The 22072-nt window shown below is 40.1% G+C and overlaps 1 protein-coding gene across 1 annotated transcript in view; it reads left to right on the forward strand.

Annotated features, from left to right (window-relative positions):
- plch2a (phospholipase C, eta 2a) overlaps positions 1 to 22072 on the forward strand; it is a 103840-nt gene that overhangs the window by 47520 nt on the left and 34248 nt on the right. The window contains exons 8-12 of the mRNA XM_049581816.1: positions 3059 to 3179; positions 5548 to 5719; positions 11992 to 12099; positions 18039 to 18191; positions 20828 to 20926. Of these exons, the coding sequence (XP_049437773.1) occupies positions 3059 to 3179; positions 5548 to 5719; positions 11992 to 12099; positions 18039 to 18191; positions 20828 to 20926 (653 nt within the window). The remainder of the gene's footprint in view (positions 1 to 3058; positions 3180 to 5547; positions 5720 to 11991; positions 12100 to 18038; positions 18192 to 20827; positions 20927 to 22072) is intronic.

A 22072-nucleotide genomic window follows, 5' to 3' on the forward strand; every position in this document is an offset into this window, starting at 1 on the left:
CACTTGAACTCAACGTTGAACTGATTAGATATTGGTGGTCAAAGGTCAATTTGACCATGCATCAGTCTCATTCTTGCGAACGCGATATCTCACCAACACCTGAAGAGAATTTCTTCAAATTTGGCACAAATGGCCACTTGGACTGAAGAATAAACTGATAAGAATTTGTTGGTTGAAGGTAATACTCAATTTAAGTACAAAGGTACCTATGAACTGTATTTAAATACAGTAGTTGAGTAGATGCAGTCAATTACTTTCAACCACTAATTTAGGGTTTATATCAGAAATATGTTTGTTGTTAATTTTACTGGAGATATTAAAGATTTCACGCAAATACAATCAAAGCAAAAAATAACATTTTGTGGGTTTTAACATAATTGTTTTAATATTTTATTATAACATTATTATATTATTTCTGTTTTACAAAAGACTGATGACATTGCGTCATATGTAAGATAATATTAAAAATGAATGTTTACACTCAGGCGGTCAATCAAAACCAAACATCAAAATCTATCATTATACTGTAGTTTTTAAAAAATTATATAAAAAGGCCTTGAAGGAATTTCCAAATGTCAAGGTCACTCGCTGTGGCCTTACATCTTGAAGAAATTTCTTCAGAACTGCCACAAATGTCCACTTGGACTCAGCAATAAAGTTATTAGAATTTGGTGGTCGAAGGTCAAAGGTCACTGTGACCTCACAAAACATGTTTTTGCTAGAAATCAAGAATTCATACACTAATTATGAGAAAACTTTAAAAAAAAAACAAAAAAAACAAGTCTATTTGTCTAATTGGAAATAATGATGAAGTGATGACATTTTATTTGCAAAAGGTCAAAGGTCAACTTCACTGTGACATCATAATGTTCTGCATAAAACACTATTCTGGCCATTATTCAACGTCATATCTTAGGAACAGAAGGGGAGACATTTGGTCAGGACATTTGGATGATGCGTGTGATGCATCCATGTTTTCACAGACATGGATGTAAACTGTAAGAGAAGGCTGACTGGTGGGCAAAGGCATATAACCGCGGGTTAGTAACTCTATTTTTGGATTAAAGCTGCAGTATTCATTCATATGCATGTAGCTCACTGTTAATAAGGATTAAGTGTTGGGCAAGAAATTTTACCTGATAAGGCAAATAATCAACTTTGCCTCTGCATTAGAGATGGAGTTCAGGAGCATTTTATTAAATCTCGTTCTGAATCCTCCTATTGAAGCCAAATTGTTTCAAATCCCCTGTCAAATCTTTTTATAATAGGTAGTTGTTTTGGTGGGGCATGAAGATGTCTTAATTTAAAAAAAAATTACTGTTCCTGTTTCACTCATAGCCTTTTTACATTGTCACTCTTGGCCGTGCCAAACAAAGTCATGCTGCACCGATTTGTGTTTCCATTGTCAGCTTAGACTGAGATGGACCTTCTCCGGAGTAGGTCCAAAAGCTGGGCCGTCTGCCCTCAAGCGCGTAGCAGTGATGTGTTGCAGACCGCCGCCAACCCCTGATGACCCCCTACTCCCCCCAAAACAAGCGTATGTGTTGCGAGACTACAGGAGAGCAGAGAGAAAGACGTTTTTTAAAAGTCTCTGTGTGTTCAGCTCTCAGTACTTTTGTAGCTTCTAATTGAATCTCTGTTGTTTGGAGTTTAATTTCTCTCCAACATCCAGTTTTTACTTAAAAAAAATCTGCTTTATTTTACTGTTTCCGGTTCGCTGTCAGATGGATTAGAAGTTGTGTGAAGTTGCTGCTCGAAAACTCAACATTTCCTTATTTTGGTTCTTCACAATAAAAGCTTATACATAACAAATTAACTGGGGACTTTTACAGTAATAAATCTATCCAAGTGTTTTTCACTGAATTAGCAGGACTTTGTTTGCGACCTTTCTTCAATATAGCCAAGTGGGAGGAAAGTGAAAGCAGAAACAGCCATAGTGAGATGTTGAAGAGCTGCAGACAACCAGCTCTTACTGCTCTGCAAACAGCTCACCTCCAACAGGTAAACTTCTTTTACCTGCCCTGCTGTGGAAAAACACATGCAGCAATAATAACAGGAGACTTAAGCCGTGGATCAGCCTGCTGCGTCATCACTCAGGACCAGCCATCCTCAGTTTTAGACACACCTTCACGCAGGTAGCCCTGTTGTAATGGAAATGCAAATCCTTGCCGCAATGCGCTGATGGCCCAAATCAAGCCAAGCTAAGCCAGCTCATAACTGTCAAAAAACAGGTCTAAGTATCATACTGTACCTGAACCATGGAGATTCTACCGTGCCAAAGGAAAACAACACCACATCCACATGATAGTATGAGAGATAATCTCTGAAAAAAAAAAAGTGTTTCCTTCTCCTCTTATTGCTTCTGATGGCGTTGCTAGAATCCACTGTGGCTAAACAAAAACAAACAATCAGAGCCGAGGCGTCAGCTGTCAGTCATGTTACTCAATTCTCGTGAACTGCTGTCAAACTGTCAGTCTAGGCAGCGCTCATCAATTATGAATTAAGATTTTGTTACTGCATTGCTTATTGTCACCTCAGATGGATTCAGAAACATTTTAGTTACTGTTTAGCTGAAAAATGAGAACATTTGCTCCGGTTGGTTGGTGGTGCTTTGTTTGGGCTTGACTGTTTTGAACATAAACTGGTCCCTGTAGTTTTTTAACAAACGTTACACATACAGGAGGAAATGTTGCATTTGTCGGGGGACTATTTTCAGCTTTGGTTGAATCCACATTTGGTGCTCAAGGGAGTAGTGGGATGGAGTCATAATAAACTACAGCGTGTGTGTTTATGGTAAAGAAGGAACATGTGACCCAGTGGTTCACTGATGTGCATTAGATAACAATGTAGCTCTATGGCACAGAGGAAGAAGATATATCAGGCTGTAGATATACAAACACAGCGAATACTTGTTTTACATACATTCTTTGTTGATTTGTGTCTAAACATGGGATTAGTTATAGTTATAACAATGACTCTTTAAACTGAAACCCATAGTGGTTTGAATTTTTAGTAAGCTTCCTAATGACAGTCTCTTCTTTTTCTGTCCTGTCCACAGTGGACTGTTGGGATGGTCAGGACGGTGAGCCCATCGTCCACCATGGCTACACCCTGACCTCCAAAATCCTCTTCAAAGACGTCATCGAGACCATCAACAAGTACGCCTTCGTCAAGAATGAGTATGTTCATACACACACACACGCACACACACACACTCTCTCACTGTTAATATTTTCTCACCCTTCCAGTTATTTTTTTTTCACAGGCTCACACATTTATTCAGTCAGCCAGAACACTCTAATAGATCACTTTATGTTTTATCGTCTTTCCATTGATGGCAACCGACAAGCCATAAAGCATGTGTGTATAAGGCTTTAATAGGAATGAAAATAACCCCAGCGGTATGAGGATATGCATGCTGTCAGTACACATCACAGCATGCATTGCATCATGCAGGCTGTTGGGTTGTAAAACCATTGAGAAAAATGAGGGAAATGAGGCTCTGAATACAATTGCAGGGTCAGACGGCTTTAATATGTCTCAAAGCTTCTTACATTTGAAACTTTAGTGCACTGTGTCTAGTTGTGAAAGCTTTCCCTAATAGGTTGGTATATGTTGGTGTTAAGTCACTGCTTGGTGATGGCCTGTGAGGTGATGAGTAAATGTTTATCCAGAATAAATGCATATAAGCAGTGACAGGATTGATCTAACAGTGTATCTGAATGTAGTGCGTTTGTATGAAGACTGAGAATTTATTGGCACTCACAGTGAAAGCTACATGGTTGTGCATTTGGTCATATAATAAGCTTATAATATTTAATAGACTGTCTGTCTCATTAGTTTACAGTTAATTTTCTTAAGCCTCCATGCCAGCTATAGCCGTGGCCAGAGGCATGCAATTTTCAGGTTGTCTGTGCGACCGTGTAAGAGAAACTTGACTGGTGCACAGAGGCATACAACTGTGGAGCGGTAATTCTAGTTTTTACATGTCTGCGTTGTCGAAGCTATCTTAAAACAGCAATGACACCCAGGTTGGCAAAACTGATCGGCACTGCAGTCTTGCGCTGGAAGGGACCCCCCACGCCTCTTGTGGAGCTGACAGTAAACAACTCTGTGCTAACATTTCGGCAGGCACTAAAATGAAAATGATTGGCTCTCACATGGTGGTCCCTTGCATTGCATCAGATGTCATTTGCATAAAGTTGAGCTGTTTTTCAGTAGGCAGCACCGGGCTGCAATGCCATGTCCCACTGTGGGTAAATAGCAGCCTATAAGTGTCCCATTTTTAAGTCGATATGTATGACTGGGGTGTAACACATCACACCAACATCTCTCATAGATGATAAACTGGGTTCTTAAAACCAGTCAGTGAGCTTTCATGTCCTGTATGAAAGCTACACTCCATATGTTTGTTGACTCATCTACTTATGCTTTTAGATTTATTTGTCACCCATCTGCCCAGACCATACACAGTACATCCTCATAAACCACAATAAAATCCTCCTCACACCTGTGCAGATACAAACATAACAGCAAGAAAAACAGAAAAGCATACACACAGACCCCTTTCTCCTCCTCCTCCTCCTCCTCCTCCTCCTCCTCCTCACAGAATCTGCATCACAAGGTGATAATCTCATCGACATGCACAGAGTCTGGAGGATGCAGAGGAAATCTCTATTTTTAGATCCTGTCTCCTCAAGTAAAATGAGGGAGAAACACTCGCTTTGTGTGCATGTTCACCCTCGCTGTGTGTTTTTGAAAACATAATTGTGGACACTATATTCCACGGATAATTCATTAAAATGGAACAGGGTGAAAGGCTGCATTCAACATCAAAGAGCGATCAGATTTTCCAGGGCGATGTATAAAAGCAGGCTCTGCAGAGGGCTGACGGGGACAAACTGGGACAAGAAGCCTCTATCTGACTTGTGGCTGTTACACACCGAGGGCATTTTTGTGTGTGTGATTAAAGGCAGATTTTAAAGGCTGATTTTAAACCAGCGTTGTATTATAACAATGTGGGCAGTATGTGTAAATGAACTGTGGTAAGCTTCCCTCATTCTTACCAACTCCCAGATTTCCCTGCTCATCTCAATTATAAGCGTAGAATTTCACTGGCTCTAGGGCTGTTGCTCGAACTACAGATTGCACTTGCCCATTTTTGTATACCCACCACCACAGACGGACACAAAGAGTATAGAAGAGAACTGACAGAGAAAGTGCCTACCCTATTTTTCTCTCAAACATAGAATAACCTCTGATCAGATGGTCAAACTAGGCAGCAATGATCAAATATAAACCGAGATTCTGTTATTATGTTTCCTATTTCTCACCTGAAATGTCTTCGGAAACATATTGTAGTGCATTGCTATTGCACTGCAACATCGGACATGGTTTAAACAAAATTTAAAAAAAAAGTGTGCAACCAAATCATGTACTGGTATAGCCAACTGAGCTATCAGTGGAAAAGTTAGTCTGAAGCTGTGCTCTTGTCCTCGCTGACCTTTCAGCCCTGTAACTCCAATCTGTTGTGTGATCATCCCTCAGATACCCAGTCATCCTCTCCCTAGAGAACCACTGCAGTGTTCCTCAGCAAAAGAAAATGGCCCAGTACCTGATTGAGATCCTGGGGGACAAACTGGACCTGTCCAACATCAAAGCCGATGAGTCAGGTCTGCTGCCGTCACCAGAAATGCTCAAAGGCAAGATCCTCGTCAAGGTAAAGTCAGAGCCCAGTTTGAATGTTTAAATGTTCAAAAGTGACTTACTCTCCTTGGTGAGGGGAGTCAGTCCTCAGGTGATTATTTCAGCTCACCGTTTTATTATCTGGAGTTTGAACCTCACAGAGCAGACTTCAAAGACAGAAGATAGTGGGCTGATTGAATTGATGTGGTAAGAGAGGGTTTGAATATGACATGTTTGGGAGAAGAGAATGGAAAAAAACAAAAACTTGACTTGGGATATAAAGCTTAAGATGTTTATGGACTGTGTTTAGTAACTGCAGGCTGGCTTACTGGTCTGTGTTATGATAGAAAAACAATATCCTGAGTCCAGCTAACCACAGATAATGATGATTGCAGCAGGTTAGGGGCAGACTTGATTGAGGGCTTCACTTCACAGCTCAGAGGAGCTCTGAGGTGATAAAAATTTTGCTGTGTTTATGTCACCCTCAGTTGATACCGCACATTTACATCAGGCTTTGTGAGCTGTGGCAGGTGCTCAGGTTGCTCTGGGTTGTGTTTCTCTATTCAAAAAAAGTGGTGGTGTGCAACAAAGCACCCTGATTGGAATATAATCCAGGACAATTTCTATTTATTTATTAGCTCATTTTGCACTGTCAAGGACTGCACTGAAATTTCGTTGTACCTGTTATAATGACAATAAAGATATTCTATTCTATTCTGTTCTATTCATTAGGCCGCCAGGATGCACGTGATTCTTCAGTTTTTTGATCTAGTTTAATATTTTCAACATGATTGGGATTCCACCACTACTAATATGAAATCGCTTGGTCTCAGTGTAGTTGTAGTGGTCATACATAACATATTGTCAAGTTTCCTTTCATTTCCCACCAAATGTTTGTACTGTAAACCATTAAAGCACAGTTAGTTTGACTCACAGCTTTAACCAACAGAGGCGTGTTGATGAGCAGCAGCGGGCCTCTGTTAGCGGGGGAAGGGAACTGTGTTGAGGTTAATGAGGTTTTATTGATGCCAGATGCTTTCACTAAAGAGAGGGCACCCTGCCAATACTCGGCACAGTAAGGACTGCTCTGCCAGCTGTTACACCAGCACTACTACCTGTAAGTTACATAGTCCAGTCTGATTTGTCAAGTCTCACCTATCATCAACTGATAGTGGAAGTGTGCTTTATTTTTTTAGTTGTTTTTGCTCATTGATCCTAGGGCTGGGCGATATAATAACCATCTACAATATATGGTTTTATTTTCAACCACTCACTCACTCACAAATTCTCCAGCAACACTACAAGAGACACAGCGCTGCTACTCTGTTTAATCTCTCTGTTAATTAATCAGCAGTGTGACATCGGTTTATATGTTGCATGTGCTACAGTAAATCACCCTGCTGGATGAATGAAATTAGCGCAGTAGCACACATGCAATCCAGTGCTGCGCTGCATGTGTGGGAGACAGAGCTGCCTGATTGTGTCAGGTGACTGTTTGTTTGCTGGATTATGTGAGAGATTGATCACAGCGCATCGCCATTTTTCTCAGTAGTTGTTTGGGTTTAGCGTCAGTGCGTCATTTCATTCTGCATTTCTGTTGGTTGGTCAGTAGACGTAGGTCCCAACAGATGGCCCACAGTAAGATGGTCATCCCAAATTTCCGACACTGTCAGAATTTTATCCCAGGCTGTCTTTGATTGCGAAACTGTGACAATGGCTGTCCTTGAACCTCTCTCGCTGTGCGACGTAGGACCACAGTTTGAGAGCCACAACTAAAGATATAGCAACATTTCTTTGATGATGGTCATCTTTCGTTTGGGGCAGCCCAATGTTGCACAGCGTATACTGGCCAAATTGATCCTTTGATGTGATTGTTATAGTTTTGTGTCCTGTGTTGCAAAACTTCAGCCTCTGTAGCTCCAGTGCTATGTGCTAAAACGTTAACATACAGTGCTGATATTTATTTTACATCATTTTTCATTCACATGTTGTGCAGCTGTATATTTTCAAACAGAGGAATAAAATCCCTGTCTTTTTTTATTTTGATGGCAGTCTGTTTTTATTGTTAAGTGCTTGTGACATTTCAAATGTGGCTTTGACTTGCAACTGAACATGTAGCTCATTTTGTAGAAGCTACCAAATATAAATAGCGTAATGCCATTCAGCCTTAAAATACCATGATGTAAATTTTTGTCCATATTGCCTAGCCCTAATTTTTCCATATTCTCATATGTGACATTAGTTTTCATTTCCACATTTTTACGCCAGACAAAAGAGCTCAAACACCCAATGGAACAATTTGTGTTTTTCGACTTGGCAATAAAAACAAATTTTATAATAAGATGTGTTCTATTCAGCGCTGTTTGTTGTATGTCAGGGGTGCGTCTGTAGATGTTTGTGTGTAGGGGCGGCAGCGGCTCTGTCCACAGCACTGAAAGGGAGCAGAGAAGATCAATATACAGACAAACAGACAGAGAGAAAACAGTACTTTGTTCTGTTCCTGCATGCTGTCAGTGGTTGTGAACTTTTGACTTTCTCTTAGAGATAGAAAGAGAGAGAGATGCAATCTGCAAACAGCTGATTTTTACTTGTTTAAAAAGCTTTAAATAACCTTGCCCCTTGCCGCTGCCCATACATCAAAGATTTTCTGTCTTTTTATGTTTTAATCAGAACACAAAGGTCCTCCACCGCTTTACTCCTAAGTGTTTCTCCTGTCCCACATAAGTACTAGTGAGAACGCTTTCTGTTTTTATGTGCCTAAACTGTGGAATTCACTGCCTCTGGTTATCAGAATTGCAAGCTCTCTCTGAATTTTGGAAAGTAAATTAAAGTTCTGAGTTTGTAATCTAGCTTTTAATTTGGAGTAATAATAGAGTCTTAATTGGGCTGCATGTTTGTATGAAAGGTGCTATGTAAATTAAATTGAGTTGAGTTGAGATTCTGTGCACCTCCCCCTGCTGATTTTGACATACAACCTCTCTGTCAAGTTCAGAAAATATTTAGCATTCTGCAAGTGCCACCTAAGTGCTCTAATTAATAAATACCAATATAAGTAATATATCATGATTTACTGGGGGAAACTAAGCAATTTTATGAAAAATCAGACACTCAGCACCCTGGTATAGCCTGAATGGAATGAACTTTTTTTGTCACCACATTATCCTGCAATGGGGACGATTCCACTGTGAGACTGGCAGTTGAATCAGACTTTGCATTGATTGTGGAATATCCGACTATCCGGGGTCACCCCAGTGCACACTAAGCAAAGTGTCGGTGGTGGCACCAATATGTTAGCACTGTGAGGAACGCTGATATACAGCTGTCCCACTGACCTGCAGCACTCAGCCTATACATCCTCGCTGTGGGTACCGGGGTTAGACAGCGTCAGCCATACAGTGTTGCTGCAGGCCACCATGGGACACTATTTATATAGTCTATGCTCTTACCCCGTGAGGCCTGTAAATGACAATAATAGAGAGTGCAACAGGTCCTGTAAAAGGACATGGTTCAGACATGGCTTTATTACATTCTAAATCCTCTGCAGGGCTTTAGCACTCTGCTCTTTAGGAAGCCTTGGTAGCCAAAGATAATGTCAAAGAGAGCCATAAAAAGAGAGGGATTCTAGGCTTCAACAGCTCTTAACAGTGATTGGGTTAAAAACATTTCCTTGATATATAAATCAGACACTTTGATATGCTGTTAACAGGATACATTGCTTGACAATGTTTTGACAATGTCACATCACAGAAACAAAGCAATGTCTAGCCAGTCATATGGCAGCCCTTTAGGAAAACACAGCTCACACATTAAAATAGGCAGAGCGGGGTCTGTGGCTACACACACCATAAGCTGATGTTCACTGTCTAAAGCCAGATAGGCGAGACAGGTGCTCCCTCCATCACAGCATACAAAACAACCAAGCAGCCCTGCAGTGAAGGGTAATTATAAACATTTAAATGTGGTACAGGTGACAGCAAACTGACTCTGTAATATTGGTTACATAGAAATATCTAGTTAATGTTTTATAGCAGTAGCTGACATTAGTCACCCTAAGGTTCTGGTCATAGCTGGCCAAGTTGCTATAGCTGCAGAATCTCTGTGACTATGTGGTCCAGATCTTTTTTTCTTTCTTTTTCTGATTGTTTGTTTGCTGTCATGGGACACAAATCAGATTTTTTACTAGAGTACTGTAGACACAGAAATCCAATGTTTTCCAATCAGATCTGGACCAATTTTATATTTGGTACTAAATCCAATACATACCTGATCAATGGCCGTGTGACCACCGTGAGAACAGTCATATCAGAATTCACGTGTGTTTTTCCCATACACCCTTGGTTTTTCTTCATCAATCATCACACAGTGTGGCAGCAGTCTGTTGAAACCAAGGCCCCATAAACAGCACAAGGTTTTGAAGCCAATTTGACATCATGGCCAGACTGTGGAATAATAACTTCCATGGTCATCATGTGATGCCATTGGGCTCAAAAAGACTTTGTAAATCAGTGGATACATTTTTTTAATCGTCACAACTTCCGTGAAGTTACTCATTTCACTATTGAGACTTAATTTGGTGTGATAATATTTCAAAAGTATAGAAGAGCTTAGCACCTTGGCCGGCAAAATCTCTAATGTGCTTGCTCTGTGGGCCCAATAATATTGGAAGATCTGGGTATTTTTATACTAGGGAAGTCAAACTTCACTACATCCGTGGTTGAAATTACAGAAGACTGCCACAGGTGTACTACTGCTGCAGTGGGCTGCTCCAGTCGCCAGCCAATAAAGCCTGCTTTCTGACAGTGACAGCTTAACTACGTTTTGAGTTCTACTTTGACAGCATTGTTATCAACAGATATACTGGAATGTAGCCATGGATGTCATAAGTTTTTGAGGAAATGTTCCTCTGTGAAACCCTTCACATTTTGACTCCATCATTCCTGACTCCTTCCCTGGCCGCACCTCCAGTTCTCTGTCCGCAGAACTACCAGCAATAGCTGCTAATTAATTTAAAGCTATGGGTTTTGCATTCTTCCGTCTTCTCACCCTCATTCTCAACATACTGTTTGACGAATTATCATCCGACCTCTTAAGAAAATCATTTGGGAGAGGAAGCTTGCACTGCTGTGTATTAATTTTTCCCCACGTGCCTGTCTCCCATATTTGACATTTTTTGTTGCTGCTCCAACGCACAGGTGTGTGTGTTTATTTATTGTTTATTCTTTATTTGAGGCATCTGAGGTCAGAGATCCGTTCACACTGATGTCAAAAATAGGTCATTTTAAACATGAATGTGAAAGCACTAGACAGAGATCAATCTGGAGAAAAAAATTGTAAATGAGCTTTAAGCTCTGTAATGTGAACATAGTGTATCAAATTTAGCAGTGCCTTTTATTGCTTACTAAGTCAACGTAAAGGGGAAGAATGTGTTTAATCTCTTTTCAAGAGTTGCATAGTCTCGCCTTGAGAACTACCATAAAAAAGATGGGACAGGAAATAACCCCAAACTAAGTCACCCGAAACATCGCCATCCAACAAACCAGGCAGAACCTGCGCCCACTGCGGCAGACACCAGAAAATAGACCCATCCCCTGGGACGTGCAGGGAGGACAAAGTTATGGAAGCATGCAAGTTAAAGTAAGGTCATATAATCACATTGGCTGTAATTATTTCAGATTTTAGCAAAATTAGTACAGATTTAACAAGATTGAATATTTTTATATCTTTTTAAAATAGATTATCTGTTTCCAACTCACACAATGCCTGATTACTTTTTATATTGTGCATCCTCAACTGGGTAATTTAGTGTTTTTTCAGGCTCAACAGAAATATTGACCTTTTTATGTTATGATGTATGTCTATCAAAAAGAATATGGTGATAGACATTTGTGTGATGTCATCCAGCCCCAGTGTCAACAAGTGATGCACATTTTGATACTCTGTGGGCCTGAAAAGCACAAGGAAGTTGCTACTGTCTGCCTTCTTCAGATTTGTTCTGTTAAGTGTCAGGCTTTTGTCTGTTCATGACCATTGTTCCTTTGTAGGCAAACTTCAAATCTAACCTCATTTTCTTGGAGTACATTTTGAATACATAGAGTGCAGTAGAAAGATGACTGAGGATGGTCCCTGGCTGGACTTAAAGTGTGGATGTTGTGATTGCAGTACATTTTCAGTATCAGAAGCCCCGCTGACACCAGGATTGGCCCATGTAACCTAATTTTTTACATCCCAGAAATGGATGAATTAAAATGTTACAGCTGTTTGTTATTATAATGTGAAGCTCAACTGACTCATCCAATCCTCCACCAGGGGAAGAAACTGCCTCCCAACATTGATGAGAACGCAGAAGAAGGAGATGTGTCGGACGAGGACAGCGCTGATGAGATGGAGGATGACTGCAAGCTTATGAACGGAGACGTGAGTACCTTCTTTATTTCTTGTCTCCACATCACCACATTTCTCTCTTGTGTCTTCCAGAGTTCCAGGCAGATTTTGTGTCCTTTTGTCCAGTGGATGAAATGTGAATTTTGTGTGCATTTCGTACTGTGATGATTTGTTTAATCTAAGCCCTGGTGATTGTGTGGGCATTCTCCTCTCCTGTCTTCTCTTTGCTCCTTATCTGTTCCTCGTTCTTCTGGCTATTTGTTCTCATTCCTGCTCTTCTCTCTTCCTGTTTGTCCCTTTCTTCTTCTTCTTCTTCTTCTTCTTCTTCTCTTCAACTGTTGCTTGCTTCTGTCAAAGTGGAAGGTACTGTATACAAAGCTCATTCTCAGCCACCTCAGAAATCTCACCCACTTATTTGACATACATTCTCATCCTGTCTGTGAAAGTTTAATGTGTAGGCCCAAATAAAGTTTGCAGTATTGCATCTTTAAGATGCTCCATCAAATGTGTGATGTAAAGATTATTTATCTGGAATCAAACATACACATGCATACCGTTAAGTGTCTTGCAGGTATCAAAACTAGCGGGAACAATGTCAGTCATACGCAGTAAGTGAACAATACAGAGTTCTGTTGGTCCCAGAATTCACTCTTTGAAACCTTGGTAGGCAGCTACATGGTGGACAATGTTTTAAGTGAAATAGTCACATAAACTATAAAAATTTGAATTTTGAACACAGGCTCTGTAGAATTAACTGACGAATGATGAAGATGAATAACTTATTTTGTTTTCAATATCATCAAATTTCCGGAAAAGCAGCCGTGGCAGCTGTGTGGCTGGTAGAAGTTTGAGTTAAAGGGTAAGTTTGGTATTTTTCAACCTGGACTATATTTTCCAATGTTTTTGCGTCTAAGTAACTGTGAGGTCACACACTCACATGCACGGGTACAGATGAAAGGTAGTCGGTGTAATGCTTAACAATCTTTATTGTGGCTCGTACACAACGCACACATATACACACGAGCCGGTTCCAGCTCTGGCTCTCGGGCTTTCGCCCTCTCTCTCTCTTTCTCTCTCGCTCTCTCTCACTCTCGCTCTCTCTCTCACTCTCGCTCTCGCTCTCACTCTCGCTCTCTCTCTCTCTCGCTCTCTCTCGCTCTCTCTCACTCTCGCTCTCTCTCACTCTCGCTCTCTCTCATGGCCCTACCATCCGCTCTCTTCCCAGACCCAGCCTACTGCAAGAGAACCAGAACCAGGTTACCAGCATGCTTTTATGGTTTGACTGTGATTGCCTGATTCTGTCCAGCTGTCTGATCGCCGGCTGAGACACTCCCCCTCCCTCCTCCAGAAGCCGGCAACTCAACCACACCCGCTGCCACAGTAACCAATGGGAGCAATTTTTTAAACGTGTTCAGTACTCTGCGACAGCACTACAGCCAGCAGCGGCAAAACAGACTGCAAGGGAATTCCTGCAAATGAGCACCTTCGCTGTACTGTATATCCACTAAAAGTGGTTGTTTTTGCCACTGACGGGCTCAGATTGTTATTACAAGTGTCTGACAACATTATGGAAATGATCTTACAGACTTCTTTGTTAAATATTTGAGCCTTTTGTGTGGTCTCTGCACCAGCGATAGCTGTAGCCAGAGGCATTATGTTTATACGTTGTCTGTCATTCGTCCCATTCATTCTGTTTTTACAGACATGGATGTAAACTGTAAGCAAAACTTGATGGACTCGCAGGGCATGCAGCAGCGAGGTGGTAATTCTAGTTTAACCAGAACCAGCTCAGACATTGCTACCGTCAAACTCTAGACTCCATTCAAATAGTAGTTTTATCATAATACACTCAACAAAAAAGTTATATAAATCTCACAAAAACTGTCTTGATTTGCTTTCACTGTTTTAACAATCACTAGCAATAGTGGCTATATATATGCTTAAATTACTGTTTATTTAAAGGGAGTCTGATGTGTGTGGCAGTGGTGATTTTGGGGCTTTTTTTGTTTTAACAGAAAGAATTGTACTCTTTAACAAAAAGGTCTGTCTCTGTAGGGATCCTTTCCATAATGTTGTCAGACACTTAGAATGACAATCTGAGCCTGTCAGTAGTGAAAACAAGCACTTGCAGTGAACGTACGCTGGCAGTGCTTAACTGCACACACAGATTTGGCAGCCAGTTTTGCCATTACTGGCTGCAGCGGTCTTGCTCAACACTGGAGCAATTAAAAGACTTGTTTTTCTCATTAGTCACTTAGATACAAAAATGTGGAAAATATGGGTCAAGGTTGGAAAATACTGAAGTTACAGTTTAAGTTTGGTTACAGTTATTGGTGCTGATAAAGCGAGAGAACATTCCAAGATGGACGTACATGGCCAGTGGTTAGCACATCAGAGCCAACATTGTTAGGAGAGGCTGTGTGTGTATGTTCTCTTTCTTTTTTATTACTTATTGTAAGTAAAGATGTTTTGATGAAAGATCTTCATCAGGTCCTAATGAATATGTTGGTGGCATGTGTGGGCTTTTTGTTCACTACATTGAACCAGTGCACTGACAGTAATCTTCAGGTCCAGAGGCTTCAGGTGTTGTCTGAATTGTATTCAAACCATTGGAAAAAGCATCTTAAGTCTTGAATATCTGCTTGAATTGTTCTTCTGTCAGGATGGAAAAATCTTTCAATCATATTTCTTATTTGAAAGCAAATAAAATAACTATAATACACAGTCTCATCCGAATAAAGCATGAGGCTTTGCTCAGATTAAAACTAATATTTATTATTCTACCAGAACTATGTAATCCCCCTGCATTATATCCATCATATCAGATGGACACCACTGACTGGGGCACATTCTTCATTAATAAATCTGCACTGAGCACTCTTAATGGAGCATTTTGCTGTTGCTTGTGCTCTAATTACAGACTGAAGTGGTGTATGGATACACTCTGCCACCATGTGGCTGAACTGAGCATGTGCATATTATTAGAAGCAAGGCATTGAGCATTGATCTTCCATTTATTCCATTTCATCTTTATAAAGGATGTTCAACTATCACTCTCTGTCATGCTCTTACATGTGGAAATGCTTCCATTACTCGGATCCTGCATGATTAGTTTTTATTCTTATTCTTGTCGGACCAGGGTAAGAGATAATGATCCAACATTTCTACTGCAGCAGGACCTCAGATAAAGCCAGTGGGCTCACTTGGTCAGTTCACTGAAATTAAAAAACACATATTTTCCCCCCTAACTTTGGAGTTATGTACCATGCAGATAGTTTTGGCTTTATTTGTCCGGGTTTTGGGATATCTGTCTCTGAGATTTCTGCTCCATACATAAAACACTCATAAAACACTCTGCTCCATACATAATACACCATATATCATTTACTGTCATACTGCAATCTAGAATAGTTTACATTACTGAAGCAGCCATTCATTAAATGGTCTGGGAGGTTCTGTGTGGCGTAACATAATGTACTGATTCAGCTTTGCTCCTCATTAAGGGAACAGTTCACCACCAAATCAGATACATTTTTTTCATCTCACCTGCAGTACTGTTTACAGTCTAGATGGTTTCACTGTGAGTTGCTGAGTGTTGGAGATATCGGCTATAGCGATTAATACAACAGTTAGTTCCGACCAAGTAATTTGATTGGATGAGAGGCATTCCATGAGTGCTGATATAGCCTAGATTACAACATCACTGGATGTGTCATGTAACAGTAAAATCACTCCACTCACAGGTGTTATAAATTTAAATACAAACTGTCACACTCACTGCATTGACACAAACTGACACTATAGCGTTACACCAAGAAGATGGATATTTCCCCCAAAATTACATTTAAATTAATCCAAGTTTCATCTGCCGAGCTCGATGAAGTTACACAGCTGCAGATCAATGTAAATACAAAGTAGCTTGTGAGTTCCTGGCGTGTGTGCTGTGTTGCCTGGCAACAGACTGGGGGAACTTTTTTTTTTTCGCGGAGCTACATAACATACTTTAATCATTTATTTCATCACCTTTTGTTAACATTTCCTTACTCAGCATTGCTGTTTAAGCTGTTGTTGAACTGTTCTATAAAAGCAATATCACACTTGAGGTCGGCTGTGGCCTCGTGCCTATGACCGAATCACAGCTGTGATGATATACAGTACAACATCACTCCCTCTCGTGTCATATTGCTTAAGTATGCCGTCTCTCCAATTTAATGGAACTAGATGGCACTCAGCTTGTGGTGCTCAACGTGCCAGAAAAATACATTTGAACTTGACCCACCAACTGCACCACTGTGCAGAAGGAAGTGTGCATCTACTGCTTCCTTACAGTGTTTTCCATAAAAATAAGAGTTTTATGTGTGGTGGGGGAAATTAAGAGGTTTTTGCAGGTCCGTAAACACAGCACAGGCGGAGCCCTCCATGAGTTTTTTTTTTCTTTAGTGGCAGTTTGTGATTGGATAATTGTTCTGTTATTCCATTCAGATCTGATCAGATCAGATCAGAGCAGATTGTTGGATGACAGGACCAGCTACTGCAAATGCAACTTTTTAGACCCAGCAGAATGAATAGTTAAGTTTCACTTTCAATGCACCTGACGTTTTGCTGCTACGTCTTGTAGTGCTGTAAATAACCAAATGGTATATACAGTATTTTCCAATAGTGCTCTTGAAGAACAGCCCAGCTGCAAAAATAAAACATCTGTTTGTAGTGGCAGGTATTTTAATCATGGCGGGCCGCCACATAAATATGAATATGCGGGGAAACTCTGTGGTATAGTTCAGTCATTCAGTTTTTCAGATGCATTTTTTTGGCACTTTGAGCACCACAAGCTGAGTGCCATCTGGTTCCATTATATTGGAGAAAAGGCAGACATCTTTACAGCCAATATCTCAAACACCCAGCAACTCACACCAACACTATCTAAATAGATAAATAGAACAACGGGTAAGGGGAAAATGTGTTTTCAGTTGTTGGGTGAACTGTCCCATTAAATTTAACCTCTGGTAAGATCCTGCATTATGTATTTTCCCTTTTGTTTATCTGGTTAGACCAGAGTAAGACAGACTTCTACAGAAGGACCTCTGACAAAACCCTCAATTCACATTAATGGATGATTGTAAAGAACAGCAACTGAGTTAATGCAGGAAAATGTGCCTCTAACTAAAGCACAGTAGTCAGTTGAGTTTGAATGATACTGCAAAATAAAGTTGGATCAGGTACTCTGATGGACCGTGTTGGATAGCTGAGATGTTACTGTTGCTTTTGTTGAAGTTCTGCTTCACTTTAGGCATTTCCAGTGTGACTGACGGTTTTGCACATTTACTGTACTCCTTACTGGGAATACTTTTTGAGCCATTATTACACTGACACATTCTGCCCAGCCCTGCCCTGCCCAGTTTTTCAGTTAATCGCTACACCTGTTAAATGTCAGAAAATAGTAAAAACAATGTCTATTGCAATCACAGAGTCACCGAGTCCAAGATGACACCTCAAAATAAATTGTTTTGTCCAACCAACAGTCCAAAACAGAGAAAAGTAGCACATCGTCACATTTAAGAAACTAAAATCAGAGAGTGTTTGGCATGTTTGCATGACATGATGAGTAAGTAACTTCAATTGAACTGTGTATGCATGAAGAAAAAAAGACCGTAGAAAGGATAAGATGGGAGCAGGAGATCCAGAGAGCTGATGTTAAAGCCCCCCTCATCTCTGCTTACATAATGTTCCACATAAATGATTTCGATCATCCAAATTTATAACCTTGTGTCAGCATTATAAGACAGTAAATATACACTGTATTTATAAAATGCAGTTGCCTGCTAATGTGAAATATCTTCAGTCTTTTTCCAACATGGAAAATGTAAAAAAAAATTAACAACTCCCACCAGTTAGGAACTGCCCAAACTTTCTTTTACCTCTTGCAACATGATCATCTTTTCACCATCACCATCTTTGTAACTGTTCTCCTCTAGACGTCAGCCAACAGGAAACAGGTTGAGAACATGGCCAAGAAAAAGCTGGACAACCTGATGAAAGAGTCCAAGATCAGAGACAGAGAGGACCCGGACAGCTTTACCATCGCAGCCCTCCCTGCTGGGAAGCCCACAGACAAAGCTGGCTCCAAGGTATTCCCAGACCTGCTTATGAACATGCTAAACATTTTCATCTCAAAACATATCAGGATATTTACTGTAACGCTGTGTTGTTTTGGGGATCTGCTGTGAAGGAAAAAAGTGAAAGCCAGCCTTCATCCATTTTAAAGGGAGCCAGACATTGAACTTTACCATTTCCACTCTCCTCTTCCTGTAGTGAGTGTGTGAGTGTATTATGACTAGACAGCTGCGAGTTCAATTCATATCCCTGGGCTTGCTGCCATGGTGTGTATGAGTAATTGATTAGTAAGTGTAACTGGATATGAATACATTATTTGGATAAAAACAGATAATTCACTCTGAACAGATGTAACAAACATCCAAACTTGTGTTTAAATATATATTTTATATAAAGATGCTCTATGTTTTTCTGTCACCTGCCTAAAAGCCTGCATTCAAAAACTCTGATGAGTCATTTGTTTTTACCATTGACTGTATAAAACAATGGACGGAACCACTGTGACATCACCCATTGATTTGTGGACTTTTTGGAGCTAAAAGTGACCATATTTGGACAGTTGAGTGGAGATAACTCTTATACGTGCATCTAGCTTGGTAAGCACCAGTGGCGGTTGCTGGTCTTTCAAACAGGGGAAGCTTACTTTAAGTTTGCATCATAAAATTTTTCATATTGTGGGGAGGCAGAAACTTATCAAAGGAACATTTAATTGAAGCCGTTGTTCAACCACACTCATGCCATAGACCCATAGGAAAAAAAAAACTCAAAGATTTTCAGATGGGTTTAACGGTGAAAATGAGCTATATCGCTTATGGAAATAAGGAGCTCCGGACGGCACTCTGTCAGAAGACTCCACTCGCAAATATCCGCATGGGACTGAGCTCTTAATGCGATGCGTTGTGTATTTCCAAAGCGCTGTCAATCACAAAGGGGTTCCGCCTTTTAGACAATTTCTCCAACCATCATGCATACACAGAGCATCCTCTCCCACCTACTGCTCCATTAGGTCCCAGGGAAGCTGAGCCTCCTTGGAAGTGATGATTTTGTTGCATTTAACCATGTTAAGCTATCTCGCCGGAAAGGTAGACAGACAACGTTCTAAAATTACACTGAATTTTGGCTAGGGTAAAAGGAATATTTATTATATTTCAAAATGGTGTGTTTAAATATGTCTGCATACCAAGGTCCTTGGAATAGCCTAAATTGAATATAACTGGGAAACTCAGAGTTGACAGCCATGTACACATTTTGACCAATATTTTTTATTAAAGTAACCCTCAAGATCGAATGAATAAACAAAGAAAAGAAAAATGTGTTCACTCATGATTTGATGTTGTGTTTTATTATTACACAGTAAGTTTTTGAGTCAATGTTTACTTTAACTTTTCTCTAATTATTTATTAGAGGGTATTTTTGGCCAAGACACATGTGAATACCTCTGCTTTTCAAAATAGGGAAACAAAGTCTTAACACAGAATAGGCCTAGATACCAAATACAGAAAGAAATATAATCAATTGGATTATATTCACAGGAAGTATAAAATTTGCATTCTTATATGCATAGTGATTTTGCCCCTTGTCCATGGTGGGTGTGGATGAGGAGCCCAGTTTGAAAAATGTTGACCCCCTGGCCCCTGCCTATATGTCCTAATAGCTGGCCTCCTTACATCTATACCCTGTGAATCATGGGTTTCACCATGGTTATGTTACCTAACCAACATTGTTGCCATGGTGGTGACTTGTCAACAGACAGCACCCACCTGTCACTCAAAACAGCAACGCCCTTATTTTTGCAGAACTTTAAGCCTTAATAAAATGTAAATAGGTGAGTTATATAAAAATTCACTCACTCTACCATTGTCATGAAGGGAAAATTGCATGACATTTTATCATGAACAGTCTAAACCAACTTAGTTTTCACCGGGGGGTCCCGTCTTTCCAATCAGCAGTATTTAAAGGGAACCATTGTAACATGGCCCAGTGGGCTGGGTTTTATGTGCTTTTCTTTAGTTTCAGTTCATATACAGACTGCAGAATTTGATTAATTTAGGTGCAAAGATCAGTTATAATGTTATTTGGTATTTTGTTACATGTGAATACAGATAGAAATGCAGGTATTTTTGTGAATTTTAGTCAAGTTATAATTAACACTTTTCATCCCATTACATGGGTGAGGATTAGGGTTAGTTGCTGTGTGAATGTGTGAGTTGCTGTAAGTGTGAGGCAGGGCACTGCTGGGACAAAGGGTGTGGAGCTTGTGGTTGTTGTTTTTCCCTCAATAAATGTGGCACCTAATGAAGTACTCCTCTCCCACTCATATCATTTTTGATACTCAGCCTAGTAGCATGGAAATATCTCTTTCACACTGAAACAGTCTTTCAGAATAGAATCTATTTTGCTCAGAGTCTTTTGATATATATACTGTATTTTTTGTCTCTTCTAATCTAACTGCAGATCAAAGAAAACAGGTTGGGTGAAATGATTCATTTTTTAGAGCAACCAGTTTATTCATCCCAAAGCAATCCTGAAAAACAGTTCAGTCAAATTCATCGTAGAAATGCGGCACAAGCATAACCTGTCACGGTGATTTTCATTGTCATTATCAGCGAAAAATGTGTCCTGACAAGAACATGCTGCTGTCTTCTTTCAGGGTAAAAGTGAGGACGGGACAGACACAGCAGACGAGGCTAATCCCAGCAACAATAAGCGCACAGGGCGTTCCTTCATGGGGAGCTTTTCAAAACGCAAGGTTGGCCTTATATTTATTTACTCTTTTTGCTTTACTTTCAGTCTGTATATCAACCCAATCTTACGTCTGTGGTGAGAACAAAGACAGGAAAAGTGATGTACAATGCTGATAGAATGTCACTACCAGGTGTCTCTGATTAATTTGATTTGAAAAGAGCAGTGTTAGGGGCCATGCACATCACGTTTTTTGCGCCCTCAAATTCATTGTTTTTAATGTAGTTGTGCGGCAGGCATGCTCAAATGCCAGAGCAATGCCGTTGGGGTGTGTTCGCATTCACCAGTGCTGTTTTTCAGGGCACAATGATTCAGTTCAACTTTTGGAGTCATGTGATGAGGAGCAGACGGATATCTTTCCCTTCCTCCATAAATCAGTCTGTGATAAATATGGAGAAGAAGTTAATCATTTTGGTGCAGGGCTACCAGAGGACACCTTGAACGGCAAACAAAGCCAATTACGACTTTTTCTATTACGAAGTTTAAATCCATGGAGGTTTTATATTTGTAAAACCTTCCTTGCGGGTATTCAGTGGGCCGCATACCCCTGAGGTAAACCTCAAGCTGGAAACGTTTTTTGGCATATGGGCCAGGCAACCATTCTCCTCATGTAGGTATCATCTAGAGGTCTGGTATCCAGATTTAATTGATAGCAGGGATGTAACGATACCAGAAACTCACGATACGATATTATCACGATAAAGAGTCCACGATACAATATATATCACGATATTTATACAAGGGGAAAAAAAGAGAAAATTTATTGTTAAAAATAGCTATTTTATTCAAAAATAGTGCATGTACACTGTACAGCATGTTATTTTTAACTTGGAAGTGTATCATAAACAAATCAACACACAGCTGAACATGTGCTTTCATTTCCCCCCTATTACTGCTACGCAGGCAGACATTAAAGTGCCACAACAAAGTCATGTCAATTAAAACTATAGTGACAGAATTTGAAAATGGAAACATTCAGTATTTTTTAACCTACTCTGAACAAAAGTAGTGTAGTACTATTACTAGAAAGTCATCTGAAAGACATCAAATTATGAGGATAGAGTAGTCTTAACATTCATCAAATATACAGAACTTAGAACAGTCAGACCCTGCAACAACAACAAAATTAACAAATTAGAAATAATGTAAACTC

This window comes from Epinephelus fuscoguttatus, linkage group LG7 (assembly GCF_011397635.1).
Source record: "Epinephelus fuscoguttatus linkage group LG7, E.fuscoguttatus.final_Chr_v1".
In the NCBI taxonomy this organism is placed as follows: domain Eukaryota; kingdom Metazoa; phylum Chordata; class Actinopteri; order Perciformes; family Serranidae; genus Epinephelus; species Epinephelus fuscoguttatus.